Consider the following 16,946-nt stretch of genomic DNA (forward strand, 5'->3'; position numbering starts at 1 on the left):
CAGGCACAGGGGCAGAGCCAGGGTCAGCCATCCTCAAGTAGCTTAACAGGCATTCCATCCTCCCAGCCCATACAACATTCTCAGCAGGTGAGAACAACTCATTGCTACATTTTATGGATTAGCAGTAGCCAAAACACTGTTTTATATCTTTCACGATTTAGATTCCTGATGTAAATAGCCTGCTAAATTTTTGAAAGGAAAATAAAGAGAAATAACATTCCTTGTGTCCAGTACCATTTTAGAGAATCTCTTTTGTTTAATGTATTTTTGAACAATCTGCTAGATTAGACATATATTGAAATTCAAAAGAAGCATTGTTACTGATATGTTATAACTTATCTGCCTTCTTAAACAGATGATTCTACACATAATTTAATAGTACAAAGAATACCAATTTTCTTTCTACTTTCATAACTTTTTATGAGCATTTTGCCATCACCTTCATTCTGCTTGACTCTGACAGTACTACACTCCTTTGTAATTATTTCTAATCTGTGGGATGGAGTATCAGATTTTATGCTAAGAGGCACTGAATGAAAGCCTAAGAACAACTACTTCATGAACTTTTAAAATTTATTTTAAACTTCTGATTTGGGGAATTTGTTTTCAAAAGTTCAAGGAACTCAAGAGGTTAATACAATGCTGATGTATTCAACAGCAAAACTGGTAATTCTAAAATTAAATATCTATGGTTCATCACTCATATTAGTTAATAGTAATTATTTGCGTGAGAATAATGCTTTTTTGGGCACAATTGAATATTTATTCGCTGTTTCAAATAAAATTTGTAGCCACTACACAGGTCATAAAAACTTCCCAATGAACTATTTCATTGATAGTTCTCTACGAAATGTGTTTTTGAACCACCAAATTATGAATTGGCTTCTGTTTCTATTAATTTTTGAAACAAAACTTTTAATTCTTAATACAGATGGTCTGCTTCCAGTCCAGTGTGTGATCAGGTAGTCATTTGATACTACTAAGATTAAGATGTTCATTCTATAAGATTAATTTGGTTATATATACATTTACTCTGTGACAAACACCTCTATGTTATAGAATTTAAGGGCTGGGAATTATGTACTTGTCTTGGTCCTGCCCTTTCTTCCACATAAGTATCTGAATCTATATATAATTATAGTTAAGTTCAAATAGTCACATTTTTGCCAACCTTAACAAATTCTATTTTAATTAAATTAACAACCCCAAATAAGAATACAAATTAAAAGTTAACATAAAGCTAATTGAGAACAGAAGCACTATCTTGGGTACTAGTCTCCTGATTTGCTTTTCTTTGGACACAGGCCAACACCAATAAACTGAGCAAATTTAAGTGTGTGCTTTGTTTTTCCTTTTCCAAAGGAATTTGTTATATGTCTAGTATTTGAGCATATATATGTATACTTACTACCAAGTGAAGAAGATAGTGAAATAAGTCACTGAGTTCAGTAGTGAGAAAAGTGTGTGGGAGCAAGGGAGGGCAATTCCATAAATGTCAAGTTAAAAGAATTAGGTAGTTGACCCTTCTGAGGGAAAATGTGGCTAAATGGTGATCTCTACATTACAAACAAAAATTAATTTGTTTCAGTGATGCTTTTTTTTTGATACAGTTTATTTTGTGACTTATTTTCAATTTATGCCATCTAGAATAATAACTTTTCCAGAGTCACATAGCCAGTAAGTGGATAGAACTAAAAATTCGAGATTTCTAGAATAGTGTTCTTTTTTCTGTATTAAAGTTCTACAGGGACTTATATTCTAAAAAGGTACCCAAGAACCTGCATTTATTTGTTTTAGCTACTGGGGTTTCATATAGAAAAAAGAAAAGTTGTAAACCTTCTATACTATATGGGTAGAGTCTGTCTATTTTTAGATGTGATTTTTGTTTTACATACTGTCAGGTCCCAAAGCCCTCCTTAGGGAACCATATTTCTAGTTTTATTACAGTGAGGAAAGAAATGTACTTTAGCTGAAATTTACTTTATTTCATGGGTTTCTGGAATATAATGAATAAAAGATTCCTTTTTTATGTTTTTATCAAGAGTGCCTTCTAGTGGTTGCTGTATCTTAGTAAGGTACCAAAAATAGCTTCCTCCTCCTGGAAAACTTTTTTTCCAGCAGGAGGAAGCCGGAAGCAAAGTCACGAGCTACCTTTCTTACTTAATAATTTCTTCCATAGGGCACATCTAGAGTCTTCAGGTATTTTTTACTTTCTGTTCAGTGAGGCTCGTAAACATTTTTTTCATCAAGCACCCGTGTCCCACAGATAGTACACAGTCAGCGTAGGCTGTTTGAACTGGTTTCATGAGACAAGTTTATGCAAAATATGATGCCAGCTGCTATGCTAAATAATACCTGTTTGGCTGAAGTGTTGACTATTAACCAATGTAAATTGTGCACAAAAAAATCACTATATACTCCTGGCCCACACAGAGGTGCCACTTCTCCCTGAATACTCTAAGGAATAACTGGCATACATGCCTCTCAATTATTTTAGCAGAGTAAAGGATTAGGTCTATAAAACTGCTCATTTTTGACAGTCCTCACCCCCTACAACTAATTAAACAGTTTTTTCCTTAAATGAGTTTGTCCTCTCAAGGGCCATGTTCTAGGCACTGAGGGTCTGCCAAGATGGACTAGATAGGACTACTTTCAAGGAACCTAAATAATCTAGTAAACATATATGTCAACTCCTACAAAACAATAATAACAGTTAACATTATATACAATTTCAAACCACTTTACCTATATTTACCTTTTATTTAATCCTTATATGAGCCCTATAAGTATAGATATTATCATTCTTTCTGTTGTATAGACGGGAAAGCTGAGATAAGATCTAAAGAAGCTGAGTAGTTTACCCAAGCTTACACAGCTTAAAAGAGAATCTAAATCCAAGTCGCTTGACTCCACAACTCACCATTTAACTGCTATACAATTATGTCATAGACGGAGAGAAATTACATCTCGTCCGAGCAGGGTGGGTGATATCAGGAAGGCGTTATGAAAGAAGGAGCATTTGAGCTGGTCTCTGATTATAATTATAAGTTAGACTCAGAGGTAAGAATAAAAGACTATTCTAGGCCAAAATTTTTAAAAAGGGCAATGTTAAGCAAGGTAGAAGGCACAAAGGTAGAAAAATGTGAGTCAGAAACAAACTTTTAGTTCAGTTTAGCTAGAACACAAATAAGTCAAGGTAGACGTTCAGGAAAGAGCTGGTTGAATCTGAGTCTTGATGTAAGCATGGTTCCACATTAATGGGGGTTGGGGTGAGGTAATTGTATGCCCAAATATAAGGTGAGGATTTTTCTCAAATTTATCCCTTTCCCTTAGTAAAGAAGGGAATCACCATATTCAAACCTTTATCATACTTTCATATTTCAGGGCTCTCACTGTCTTTCATTTTGAACAATAATAAAAAAAAAAGTTACTGGAATAAAATGAAACTGATGAGAACAAATGTGTCTGTAAGGACCTTAAATAGTGTATGTAGTTGGAAACTTTTATAGACAATATTTGACAGAATTGTTTTTAAAATAAAAGCCAAGAAATTAAACATAGACTTGGTCCTTTTATTAGGGGAACAACTTCACTATTCCAGGTTCTGTACGTCACTGTAAACAGCTTATTTAAAGATCACTTTTAGGCGTTAATGCAAAGATTATATGAATATAAACCTATAAGACAAATGCAAAAAAATCCAGATATCCTAATATTATTCAAACAGATGCTTGTCACTGCAAATCTTACCTCAAGACAGAACTTAAAAGGAAAGTCTTATATTATGCTCCAGAAAACTAGAGCATTCATAGTGTAGCTCCAGTGAAGATAAAGACACTGGTGTATTGCATGTGAAGAGTTTGAATGAGGGAGGAGGAGCAGTATTTCTAAATTAATATATTTATGTAATATGCAGTCTTATTTAATTATGTAAATTAGTGACAGATAATTGTAGATATTTCCGTGTGAATTTCCTGAAGTTTAAATATATTCAAGTTAACGAAAAAGGTTTTCTAGCTTTTAGTTCTTTCTCAGTAGGAAAATGGGGAAATTGTCTTATGTTCACAGTTGCCTTCTGGTTGGAGACATATGATATATCTTAGTTGCTGAAATAAATTTTAGGTAACTCAACAGCCATGTGTTCCTGATTTTTTTGAGTTAAAATGAGTACATTATTAGAAATAATTAAATAAAAGTAAAACAAACATGACTACTGTCACCATTATATTTCAGGATTCTATTTGTGACTTTAATTGCTATAATAAGAAAGAAGTAAGGAATAAATATCAGGAGAGCAAAAAATATTATTTGCAGATTATCAGCTAACAAAATCTGGGATACTCCTTAAAGTAACTAGATACATAATAAATATACAAACAAAAATAAATAAGTCCTGGGAATGCACTGTACAGCATGCTGACTATAGTTAATAATACTGTATTATATATTTGAAAGTTGCTAAGAGAGTAGATTTTAAAAGTTCTCATCACAAGAAAAAAATTTGTAACTGTGTAGTGATGGAATGTTAACTAGACTTATTGTGATGATCATTTTGTAATATATACATATATCAATTCATTATGTTATGTGTCAGTTATATGTCCATTTAAAAAAATATACACACACACAAACAAATAGCTTATCTTATACCATCAGTAACCAATTAGTTGTATGGACCAAGACATACGTAAAAGATTATTGATTATAGCATTATTTTAAGTAGCAAAAAAAAGTCAAGAAAAGAAAATGTTCATCATTAGGATATTGATGCCATTGATAAATGAAAATAGCATGTTAGAAAACAGTATTTATAGAATGGGCATGTTTATGTTTTGTTTTAACAAAGAAAAATATACTTGTGTGTAAATGACCACTTATGCATAGAAAAAAAATCTGTAAAGGTGATCCATCAAACCACTAATAGTGATTGCCTCTGGAGAAATGGGGGTGGGGTATTTTCATTTAACTTTATAATCTGATATATTGGTTAAAATTTTTATTACAAACAGGTATTGTTTAGTATTAAAAATTAATTTTAAATTAGTTATAGGTATTAGAGACTTGAAAGTCAATTATGAAGTTCAGATTTTTGTGAGGCAAGAGGGAGCCATTAATTTATTACAATATTTAGTGTTTGGGTACAATTATGTGCCATGCGTTAAGTTTAGGTGTGTTATACCAGAATGCCTAGCGTATGGTTGATTCCCAAATGTCATTCCTTTTGCCCTACTTTGAGTTGAATGATAGCATCCTTGTTTTCAAAGAAGGAAACCTCATTTTGGCAGTAAAATGAGCAGTCTCTAAGTTACTACAGCCAGTAAATGGCAAAGCTAAAATTCCAAGTTCCATGCTTTCTTCACTGTTTTGTAGCTATAGTTAGAGGCATTCTTCAAGCAAATTAATTGTACAGTTGATAAAACAGATTAAGGGAAAGAGATTAAAGGAGGATATTGGATTAGTTTAGCATAGGACCAAAATGAGAGCTGATATCAAAAAATAGAAAATAGAACTGATACCAAGAAATAGAAAAAAGGGAGGAGGAGAGAGGATCTATTTGGATATGCTATCTAAAGGTCTTTCTAGGTAACCTACTGTTGGGGTAACTCAAGTTTAGAAACACTGATTAGTTGTTCTCGGTGTTACCATCACAAATAAAGACCACCAGCGGGAAAAGAGAAATGTAAAGGGGAATTGATGAATTTGGGTTTGTGCATATCTTGATTACTAAAATTGTCATCGTTTACAGACACTTAACGGCTTTAGGCAAACACGTTTCCTTAGAAACATGCTATTAAGGACTTGAAATACAACTGAATGATTATGTTTTATCCTCAGCAGCAAGGAATACAGCAGACAGCCCCTCCTCAACAGACAGTGCAGTATTCCCTTCCACAGACATCAACCTCCAGTGAGACCACTACTGCACAGCCAGTGAGTCAACCTCAAGCTCCACAGGTCTTGCCTCAAGTATCAGCTGGAAAACAGGTAAACTCCTAATTTCTAAAAGGATGCTAAAAGGGATCTCTGTGTACCTTGTCCTTTCATGTGGATGGGCTTCTAACCTTCTCTTATGGTGAAATATTGAAGTTGTTTATTTTCACTGCAAAAATGAAGTGAAAATTGCTCCTTTTGTGCATATGTATTGGTTAATGTAAATGGGCACATACAGCAGTAACAATCCAAAAATATTTAACTTCTCGATTTATCAGTCTAAAATCAGTTTGACGGGTATTAGAACTGATGGGTTAAATAAAGGTATGTTGGTAACTGAAGCTATGACGTTTTCTAGAATTGTGTCAGCTATATTTAATATTGTAGGTTTACATCTATGCTGTATTTATACATTGTTTCCTCTCTCACTGCCTACTGACAGTAAGTCATAAAACCCCTTATATGGAATGATGTTTTTTCTAAGTTGTCCTTCTAATCACTTGAAAAGTACCCTATAGAAGGGATGCTTTTCTGAATGACCTTTTTTCAGCTTTAACATTGGGGCTTGTTGTGCTTGTATCTTGGCACGTTATATTGTTTCCATAATATTTCATTGCATCTGAGGTACTATCAACTGTAAAATGCACCATTATTTTAGGTAACACTTGAATACTGACACACCATTGTAAGATATATCTCAGTTTCACAAATGTTAAAATGACCAGATGGTGGAGAGGGATGATTACATTCTAGAATCACTGAAATATGGAAATTATACCTACTTATATAGGCCTGTGTTAGACTTAAGAATTGTAGAAGCAATATGAATGAAATCTAATTCCACTGGGATGGAATTCATTTGACTTTCAGTAACTATGTATAAAAACAGTCGTAGGTTTAGTGACAGCAAACGTGCCAGTGAATTATGGTATGTGAAATATATCTCAGTAAGCTATAAAAAACAAAAAACCTTGCCTATAGAAGGGTCCTCTTTTTATTGTTGAACAATGCAAAATTAGCACAATTTTCTACAAGAGAAGATGTGGAACAGTAGCCTTTCTATCAGCATCTTTGTCTCCTGCCATCCTGTCCCTATTCTTATGTGGCATATTAACTTACACTAATGTACACAGGATGTTTTTTTTGTTGTTGTTTTTGTTTTTTTGCTAATATGTGAATCTTGCTTTTGGCAGCCTTGCTTTTTTTTTTTTTTTTTTAAGTCTGTCTATTTTGTTTTTCTTTACCTTCCCAGCTTCCAGTTTCCCAGCCAGTACCAACTGTCCAAGGCGAACCTCACATCCCAGTTGCGACACAACCCTCAGTTGTTCCAGTCCATTCTGGTGCTCATTTCCTCCCAATGGGACAGCCACTCCCTACTTCCTTACTTCCTCAGTACCCTGTCTCTCAAATCCCCATATCAACTCCTCATGTGTCTGCGGCTCAGACAGGTTTCTCATCCCTTCCCATCACAATGGCAGCTGGCATTAATCAGCCTCTGCTCACCTTGGCTTCATCTGCTACAGCAGCTACGATCCCAGGGGGATCAACTGTGGTTCCTAGTCAGCTTCCAACCCTTCTGCAGCCTGTGACTCAGCTGCCGAGTCAGGTTCACCCACAGCTCCTGCAACCAGCAGTGCAGTCCATGGGAATACCAGCTAACCTTGGACAAGCTGCTGAGGTTCCACTTCCCTCTGGAGATGTTCTATACCAGGTATTGTCTTGGCTAGCAAAAAGGAGGGCGCCAGAGGGTTTCGGTTCTAAAACCATCAGGAACTTGAAAATCTAATAGTTGAGTATCAGAATAACTAGCAGCAACGAAAGTTGCTGATTTCAACTAGAGAAGCTAAAATAGTAAAATTCTGAGAAAGGATAGGTGATGATGTCTGATAATTCATTTCCATTTTTCTCAAGAACCTCTCGGGAGAGAAATAGTTCTCTTAAGTATTCAACATAAACTGATTGAATGCCAGATATGGCTAATAATAGAGTACATCAGGCTACTTTTTTTTTTGGTAGAGTAGCCTAAATAGTATCAATAAAAAGTGTCAGAGTTTGGATTTAGAAGATCAGCGTGTCATAATATGACTAATAACCTTAAAGAGTTTTTGCATTCTTTTATATAACATTGGCTACAAAGTAGATATTTTTCTAGAAGGGATTATGTCTATTCGTCCTGTTTAAATATTTCCAGGAGGGGAAAAAACCCAGCAATTTAAAGTACAGTTGTAGAGTCCTATCCTTTAAATTGAAACCAGTCTGTCATTTCATTTCAAAAATCATCTTTAAATATTCTTTAAATGATTAGAAAGAGATTGGGCTACTATTCTTCTTTGCTATGTGCTTTTTTTTTTTCTTTTTTTGTTTGCATGTCTTGCTGTTTTGCTAATTTGATGACTCGACCTGCACTAACTCACCTTCCTCATTTCTGTCACAGGGCTTCCCACCTCGACTGCCACCACAATACCCAGGAGATTCAAATATTGCTCCCTCTTCCAGCGTGGCTTCTGTTTGCATCCCTTCTACAGTCCTATCCCCTCCCATGCCGACAGAAGCATTGGCTACACCAGGTTACTTTCCTACAGTGGTGCAGCCTTATGTGGAATCAAATATTTTGGTTCCTGTGGGCAGTATAGGAGGACAGGTTCAAGTGTCCCAGCCAGCAGTGAGTTTAGCACAAGCCCTCCCTACATCCTCCCAGCAGGCAGCTCTGGAGGTAAATGGAATTTCTGCATGTTTATATCTAAAAAATATATATAATGGGATTAAAATGACAAAGGAGCAACATAGGTTCCCCTGGTTTAGAATTCATTTGGAAACTATTTCGAACTAACTTCTGAATGACTTTTTCTTACAGCAGAATGAAATGCCAAAGTGGGGGCCTTGTTGCCACTGGCTGTTCTGTTGGGAAGTGAGTGTGCCTTGGAGAAGATTAACCCTATTAGCACTCCACTTCTTTAGCTAGTACTTTAGCCATTATTCTTATCCTTTCACAAATTCTTGCCATTGGCAATCGTAAGAGTATCTTATCCCGCTGTGCTCCCAGTAATCATTTTTGCCCTGCTAGGAGAAAGATCTGAATCATCTTTGCACTTTGCTCCGCCTGCCCTATTGCACACTTCTGGTAAGATGCTGGCTGCATGGCAAGTTGTAGTTTCTCACTACCTAGCAACTATGTTGGCTGATGTCACACCGTGCAGTCTATACCAGAGACTAGCTTTAGAAACTTCCTTTGGCATTTTAAGACCACTGTCTCTAGATGCTGAATATTGAGAATTACTAGTAAATTTAGTGCTTCTAGGACTTAGGGGAGGGATAAGAAAAAAAAGAGTAGCTTATTGGGAATGGTGAATAATAAAATATATTACTGCCAAGATTTGAATTATCCTCTCTATTCACAGAGTACTCAGGGAGTTGCTCAGGTTGCTCCTCCAGAGCCAATTCCAGTAGCACAGCCACAACCCACCCAGCCTACCACTTTGGTCTCTTCTATAGACAGGTATGTAAAAGTAGAATTCTCCTTTCTTGACTGGTAGGTAGGATGGTGTGAAACTTTAAAATGTTAGATATTTAAATCTCATATTGTAAACTGAGCTTTTATTTTTTCAAGTGCACATTCAGATGTTGCTTCAGGTATGAGTGATGGCAATGAGAATGTGCCATCATCCAGTGGAAGACATGAAGGGAGAACCACGAAACGGCATTATCGAAAATCTGTAAGAAGTCGTTCTCGTCATGAAAAGACTTCACGCCCAAAATTGAGAATTTTGAATGTAAGTACTCTGATTTCTGGGTTTCATATAGTTAGTTAATATCATTTAAATGTTTCTAGGGCTTAGATGTATTGATGAAAGTTTGGGATCTTCTCATCACCTAAATGATATTGTTAAATTTCATATTTCTATGAGAGGTATTATTTACCTTTTAGAAAAAGAATGGAGTTTTAATTTGTAGAACAAAGACTTTATATTCCTTCCAGACTATTCGGTGGAAAATGAGTAAGCAGCTCAAAGGCTGATATTTTTTTAAGGTTTTCTTTTTACCAGTTTAAGAGGCAAAGTACCAGTGCTTTAAGGAGTACTGGTAACATCAGGCTTAAGTTCAAGTGATAATCTACATTACTTTCTCAAATTCAGTAGCAAAGCTAAATATGGTCTTCTGAGATATGAAGTACCTTTTCTTTTTTGTTTTTAGGTTTCAAATAAAGGAGACCGAGTAGTAGAATGTCAATTAGAGACTCACAATCGGAAAATGGTTACATTCAAATTTGATTTAGATGGTGACAACCCCGAGGAGATAGCAACAATTATGGTATGTCTGCATTTAAAGTTCCAAATTTTACCTCAGTGCTTGATCTTACTATCCACTGCCCTAAGCACATATGCAATATTTTGTTATCTATTTTGACAAATTGTATATGTTTCAATAAGAATATAACCAGCACACCACACGTATGATTTAGGATGTTTTTGTCTAGGACATGTCTAACTAAGTATTAAAGAACTAACTTGTATATCAAGTAAATAATAATATAAGTGGTATGCAAATAGGGCAAAAGTCTTGAAAGTGGTAATTGAATTTCTTAAAGCTTAAGAAACACTGCACTAATCGGACTGAAATCATATTTCTTTCACAGGTGAACAATGACTTTATTCTAGCAATAGAAAGAGAGTCATTTGTGGATCAAGTGAGGGAAATTATTGAAAAAGCTGATGAAATGCTCAGTGAGGATGTCAGTGTGGAACCAGAGGGTGAGCAGGGATTGGAGAGTCTGCAGGGAAAGGATGACTATGGCTTTTCAGGTTCTCAGGTAGGTTCTCCATTCCCATAGTGAAGCTTTTTGTTTATTTAAAATATTTCTCTAGAGCAAATTTGCCATGCAGAATGTCTACTGATATCACATTACACATGTGACTGAGATGATCAGACATTTATGTTCTTTTCATGTGACGATTTGCTTTTCCTAATCATTAAGATTGCATTTGAGAATGAATTTAATCACTTTTGTTTGTTGTAGAAATTGGAAGGAGAATTCAAACAACCGATTCCTTCATCTTCTATGCCACAGCAAATAGGTGAATTTCTTTTCTTTTCATGTTTGTTCTTACCTTTGACCTAAGAAGTTGTATGCTAATAATGAAATCTTGAAGCTTCATGTTGGTGACAGTGTATATAATAATAATGTAATTAAGTGGTTTGTTTCTTTTTAACCAGGCATTCCTACCAGTTCTTTAACTCAAGTCGTTCATTCTGCCGGAAGACGTTTTATCGTGAGTCCTGTGCCAGAGAGTCGATTGCGAGAATCAAAAGTTTTCACCAGTGAAACATCAGATACAGGTAAGGAATTGCTTCTACCATATGCCTTATGTAGAATTTTACATCAGTTCTACAGCATCTCTGCTATTTTGGAAGCTTGATTATCAAGCAGTAGTTCAAATGATGACATAGACAGTAAAGAAGAGTAGGAAATTGAGACTATAATCAACAGACAAACATATGGAGGAGGGAAATAGATGTTGAATAGAGAGGATTAAAGAAAAAGAACCCGAAAGGACCACTATACTAAATATAACCCATGTAATAGGTTCTGTGTTGATAATAGTAGTATGTGTTTATTTCTCTATTTAGTACTATTGTGTATACTTTGAGGTTACTCCGTGTTTTCTTCAGAAACAGATATTCATACAAGCTAACTTACCTTGATCAAACTTACTGTTTTACAACCTATCATTTCCCAGGGAAAGGTTTTAAACCTTGTTGGTATGTGGCGTTGTTGGTAATCCAAAAATAGATTGTTAGGATGATCTTTTAAAACTACCCTTTTAAAATGGACTGATTCTGAAATTTTTATTTTCCTTTGCAGTTGCTGCCTCTACGTCTCATGGCACTGGAATGAACTTGTCTCACTCTGCTTCATCCCTTAGTCTACAGCAGGCCTTTTCTGAACTTAGACATACCCAAATGACAGAAGGACCCAGTACAGCACCTCCCAACTTTAGTCATACAGGACCAACATTTCCAGTGGTACCTCCTTCCATGACTAGCATTGCTGGAGTCCCAACTACAGCAGCAGCCACACCTTCAGTATCCGTCTCTGCAACTAGCTGCCCTCTTAATGACATTTCCATATCAGTAATTCAGTCTGAGATTACAGTGCCCACTGAAAAGGGGATTGCCGGAGTTGCCACTTGCACAGGTGTAATAACTTCAAGTGGTCTCCCTGTACCACCTGCATCTGAATCACCAGTACTTTCCAGTGTGGTTTCAAGCATCACAATACCTGCGGTTGTCTCAATATCAACAACATCCCAGTCAGTTCAGGCTCCCACATCTGGGAGCATTGTTTCTAGTATAGGCACTTTGCCCTCTGTACCAGTTTCAACAACTTCAGCCTCTACAGTGGGCAGTGCTGCTGCCCCGGGTGCTAAGCCTCCACCTGTATTATCTCAGCAGGCAGCAGGCAGTACTACTGGGATAGCCACGTTAACATCAGTTTCTACCACCACTCCATTCCCAAGCATAGCTTCACAGCCTGCTCTTCAGCTTAGCAGCAGCACCTCTGCTCCTACTCTAGCTGAAACAGTGGTGATTAGTGCACACTCACTAGATAAAACATCTCATAGCAGTGCAACTGGATTGGCTTTGTCCCTCTCTGCATCATCTTCTTCCCCTGGAGCAGGAGTATCTAGTTCTATTTCTCAGCCCAGTGGGGTGCATCCTTTGGTCATCCAGTCAGCTGTAGCTTCTACTCCTGTCCTTCCCCAAGCAGCAGGACCTACTTCTACACCTTTATTGCCACAAGTACCTAGTATCCCACCCTTGGTGCAACCTGTTGCCAGTGTGCCTGCTGTACAGCAGACACTAATTCATAGTCAGCCTCAGCCAGCTTTGCTTCCCAATCAGCCCCATACTCACTGTCCTGAAATAGATGCTGATACCCAACCCAAAGCTCCTGGGATTGATGACATAAAGACTTTAGAGGAAAAACTACGCTCTCTCTTTAGTGAACATAGTTCATCTGGAGCTCAACATGCCTCTGTCTCACTGGAGACGTCACTAGTAGTAGAGACCACTGTCACACCAGGCATCCCAACCACTGCTGTTGCACCAAGCAAACTCATGACATCCACTACAAGTACTTGCTTACCACCAACTAGTTTGCCATTAGGAACAACTGGTTTGTCAGTTATACCAGTGGTCACACCTGGCCAGGTTTCTACCCCAGTCAGCTATGTTTCAGCCCCAGTCAGCAGTACACCAGGAGTGAAACCCGGAACTGCTCCATCAAAGCCATCTTTAACTAAGGCTCCAGTAAGTTTCTTGTTTTGAAATAATTTGATAAATATGATCACTTTTTTTTTCTCCCTAGTAAGTGTATTTTTTCAGCTCGGCCTTACCGATTAGAAATGTAGTTATAAAGATGCCTGGCTTATAGTCAGCACCTGGTATTTATTAAATAAATTGATTGAAGGTGATTTTAGGCTATATGTACATTAAACATGAGATGCTTTTTCTTTTGAAATATGGCAGGATTTGGGGGTTAATTATACTGCCTGATTTTCTAAGAATGTGTAATAATCAGGTAAAATATAGCCATTTCTTCCTAATTGGTACAAGCTGAAGAAATCTGTATCCCAAAAGGGATCTGAATGCTTCTGCTGGCAAATATGCATAGTAACAGCAGTTTACAATCTTTGTTTCAATGAGAATGAAGCAAATTTTCTGCTTTGCTTAGGTTCCACAGATGTACAATATGGGGTTTATAAAAAATTGGAAGTTGGTGATGAATTTGATACAGAGGAGGAGAAAAGAATCTTATCCTAGGAATAAAATAACTAGAAAAAGTTTTCTAACTCTGCTATGGTGGATTTCCTCTCATTCTGCCATCTTCAGTCTCTCTGATCTTCTCCAAATAATAAGGCTGTACTTTTTCTACTGTATTGTATGCTTCACTCATCTTTCTGCATTGCCATTGATGTGAGATTCCTTTTATAGTAAGGTAATATAGTGGATTCACTCAGACAAAATGAAAATTGTTTCATAGTAGTAGATTTCTGGTACCTTTTGTTAATCAGACCTGCCTGTTGGTTCTTTCTGAGCTGTCTTGTTTTCTCAGAGAAGTCTTGTTTGTTTTAGGAAAAACCTGATAATACTTTACTAAATAAGTGGCTCAAGAATATCTGGACTGTGTCTCTCATGTCCATACAGCCTTTGTTCTCTGTTTTCCATACTTAACAACCTTTTATTAAATTTTACTATTCATTTTATTATGTCGTAGTAACTCCTATAATAGTATCTTGGTTATAACGTCCTTTATTTAAGATAGATACCAGAATGTAACCCAGATGACAAGCCTGCCATAACCAGATACATTTTATTCTTATGCTTCTGCATTCAAATTAGTTTATTTGCTCTTCAGTATGCAGTCTTTACTCTTAGAGTCTCATGTTGAATTTCTCTTCATTGTCTATAGGTGTTGCCAGTGGGGACTGAACTTCCAGCTGGTACTCTACCCAGCGATCAGCTGCCACCTTTTCCAGGACCTTCACTAACTCAGGTGCACCAAAACTTGGCAAATTTCTTGTTACTCCCTACTTTCTTTCAGAGAGCCTATTTAAGTTCTCCATTGCGTGATCTTGGCTTCTGGCTCCTCTTTGATTTTGACTTAGTAAGAACTTTCTTTTGAAAAAGTGTAGCCAGTGACCCAGGCCCTACTTAAAGTAAGAAGCTTCATAGTTCTTTTGTCTGTAATGTTGCTTCAAGTCATCTAGAAAACATTTGATACTAATATTTTTTCATATTTTACAAAGAAAGAAAATAGCAAAGTTGACATTTTGCTAGACAATTATAACTCCTTCTATCATTCACACCTTTGTAAAATAGTGAAATTACATCTTAAGTATGAGATTAGGTTCTAGACCATTGTGGAAGTAAAAAATTATATGTAATCAAAATTAACTTTGAGGGCCGGCCTGGTGGTATAGTGGTTAAATTCACGTTTCGCTTTCGGCAGCTCACTGTGTTCACTGGTTCAGATCCCAGGTGCAGACCTACACACTGCTCATGAAGCCATGCTGTGGTGGCATTCCACATAGAAAATAGAGGAAGATTGGCATGGATGTTAGTTCAAGGGCAATCTTCTTCAAATAAAAAGAGGAAGATTGGCAACAGATATTAGCTCAGGGCCAATCTTCCTCACCAAAAAAAAAAATAATAATAATAAACTTTGAAAGTTCCTTAGGAAAGTGTACCACACTGATAACTGATAATACCCTTTTTCTATGAGTTCAGTGCTACCAATTTTTTCTTGAATGTTTGACATTTCTTTCAGTGACCACCTAATGAAGTAATTGAGTTACATGTAGGTGAGTTTACAGGTTATATTTCATGAAAAATATGTATTATATCTTTAAATACAAAAACCACACAGCTCAGCTAACGTGAGATTTCTTATAGAGGAACTGAGACCAGTGACATGAATGTGAGATTCCCATCTCACACTCAGTTCTGCTCATTGGTGGTCAGAATTGCCTGCAATATTTAAATTCTTGTTTCCTTTTCCCACCCTACCCCACAGATTTAGTTGAATTCCCGTAAGGAAAGTACTCATTATGAACCCATTATAACCATGAAAAAGCTTCTGACATGGGACAAACTAGTAAACGTTGAAACTAAATTAGGAATTTATTTTAGAATCATATATTAAAAAAACTTGGTAAATTGCTAACTTGAGAAGTGTGAATTTATCCCTGCTTCTTTAATCCCAGATGTACAACGGAACATGATTTAAGGAATTTGCCATAATAAAGTAGTAACTCCAGCAGAGAACCCAGTCCATCAACTGCCAAATTTTGAGAAAATTGCATTGTGACAATCTGTAAATTAGGAATTTTAAACCTATTTTCTCATTAGAAGCTTGTATTCAAATTCCTAAGAAGGCTCCAAATGTGATGAGAAACAGCAAATAAGACATGTGGACAGGGAGAGTAAGTGGATAGTGCCTGCACGTAGAGTGAGAAGCGTAAATGAAGGCCTCAGAAGAATAGGATTATAGAAGCCAAAATAGATGTAGGATTAGAGACTATGGCGAAGGATAAAAGTTACAGCCTTGGGGTGGATGCTTGTAAGGCCGGGTTAACAAGTTGGAATGCCCACACCTTCAGTTCCTCCTTGCTGCCGTCTGCAGGATAGAAGAGTGTAGATTGTTAAGACCTGAGGAAAAGAATAATATTCCTTGATAGTGACAGAATACGTTAATGCTATCTTTATTCATAAGGGTAAGTTCTCAGAGGTACCAAACTGAAAGAGAAAATAGGGGACATGTGATACAATTAATCTACCAATAGATCTTGATACGTTTTCAGAATGTACTTTTAAGGAGAGGACAGATATACAGCTTTTCTGTCACTTTAGCGTCAAACGTAGAAGTTAAGAAAGAAGACTTCAAAACTAAAAACATAAATGTAACTGAGTTTCTCTAAGGCTTGGGAGATTGACGTAAAATTTTGAGAGACTGGTAAATCATTCAAGCAGTATAACTAAGTTAAACTCACTATATTGAGTTTTATATTCACTGAATAGACACATGTTATAGTGTGTCAATCTAAAGCATAAAACAGTATATCCTATATAAATTGGCTATAAATAGCAGCTCTGAATATGCCAAAGACCTTTACTTACTGTGGTGGTTTTCGTTTAGTCACAGCAACCTCTGGAAGATCTTGATGCTCAGTTGAGAAGAACGCTTAGTCCAGAGACTGTTGCAGTGACATCTGCAGTTGGTGTAAGTTTTGAAAATCTTAGTAAAATCTTCCCATAACTCTAATATTATATTCCCGGAACATAAACTGTAACCTAGACCGCTATTAATACCTTTAACACCTATTCCTTGTTTCAGCCAACCGAAATGAGATGGATTAAGGAAAGATTAATACCGACCCAGTGTAACTATGGAAAAGATTTGATTTGAAAGATACTTTTCTTGTCTTACCTCTGGTTAGAATTATACCACAGACCAA

The 16,946-nt window shown here is 36.4% G+C and overlaps 1 protein-coding gene across 15 annotated transcripts in view; it reads left to right on the forward strand.

Annotated features, from left to right (window-relative positions):
• The window catches only part of WNK1 (WNK lysine deficient protein kinase 1), a 162,623-nt gene that overhangs the window by 120,674 nt on the left and 25,003 nt on the right, over nucleotides 1-16,946 (forward strand). For 4 of the 15 annotated variants that reach the window (XM_046656975.1, XM_046656924.1, XM_046656936.1 and 1 more), the window contains exons 9-21: nucleotides 4-87; nucleotides 5,836-5,985; nucleotides 7,184-7,642; nucleotides 8,366-8,644; nucleotides 9,330-9,427; nucleotides 9,539-9,701; nucleotides 10,123-10,239; nucleotides 10,565-10,738; nucleotides 10,946-11,003; nucleotides 11,143-11,265; nucleotides 11,792-13,239; nucleotides 14,402-14,485; nucleotides 16,628-16,711. In XM_046656975.1, the coding sequence (XP_046512931.1) occupies nucleotides 4-87; nucleotides 5,836-5,985; nucleotides 7,184-7,642; nucleotides 8,366-8,644; nucleotides 9,330-9,427; nucleotides 9,539-9,701; nucleotides 10,123-10,239; nucleotides 10,565-10,738; nucleotides 10,946-11,003; nucleotides 11,143-11,265; nucleotides 11,792-13,239; nucleotides 14,402-14,485; nucleotides 16,628-16,711 (3,321 nt within the window). The remainder of the gene's footprint in view (nucleotides 1-3; nucleotides 88-5,835; nucleotides 5,986-7,183; nucleotides 7,643-8,365; nucleotides 8,645-9,329; nucleotides 9,428-9,538; nucleotides 9,702-10,122; nucleotides 10,240-10,564; nucleotides 10,739-10,945; nucleotides 11,004-11,142; nucleotides 11,266-11,791; nucleotides 13,240-14,401; nucleotides 14,486-16,627; nucleotides 16,712-16,946) is intronic. The other 11 variants (XM_046656983.1, XM_046657001.1, XM_046657011.1 and 8 more) reach the window with 8 other exon arrangements.

Source organism: Equus quagga, chromosome 1 (genome assembly GCF_021613505.1).
Source record: "Equus quagga isolate Etosha38 chromosome 1, UCLA_HA_Equagga_1.0, whole genome shotgun sequence".
In the NCBI taxonomy this organism is placed as follows: Eukaryota; Metazoa; Chordata; class Mammalia; order Perissodactyla; family Equidae; genus Equus; species Equus quagga.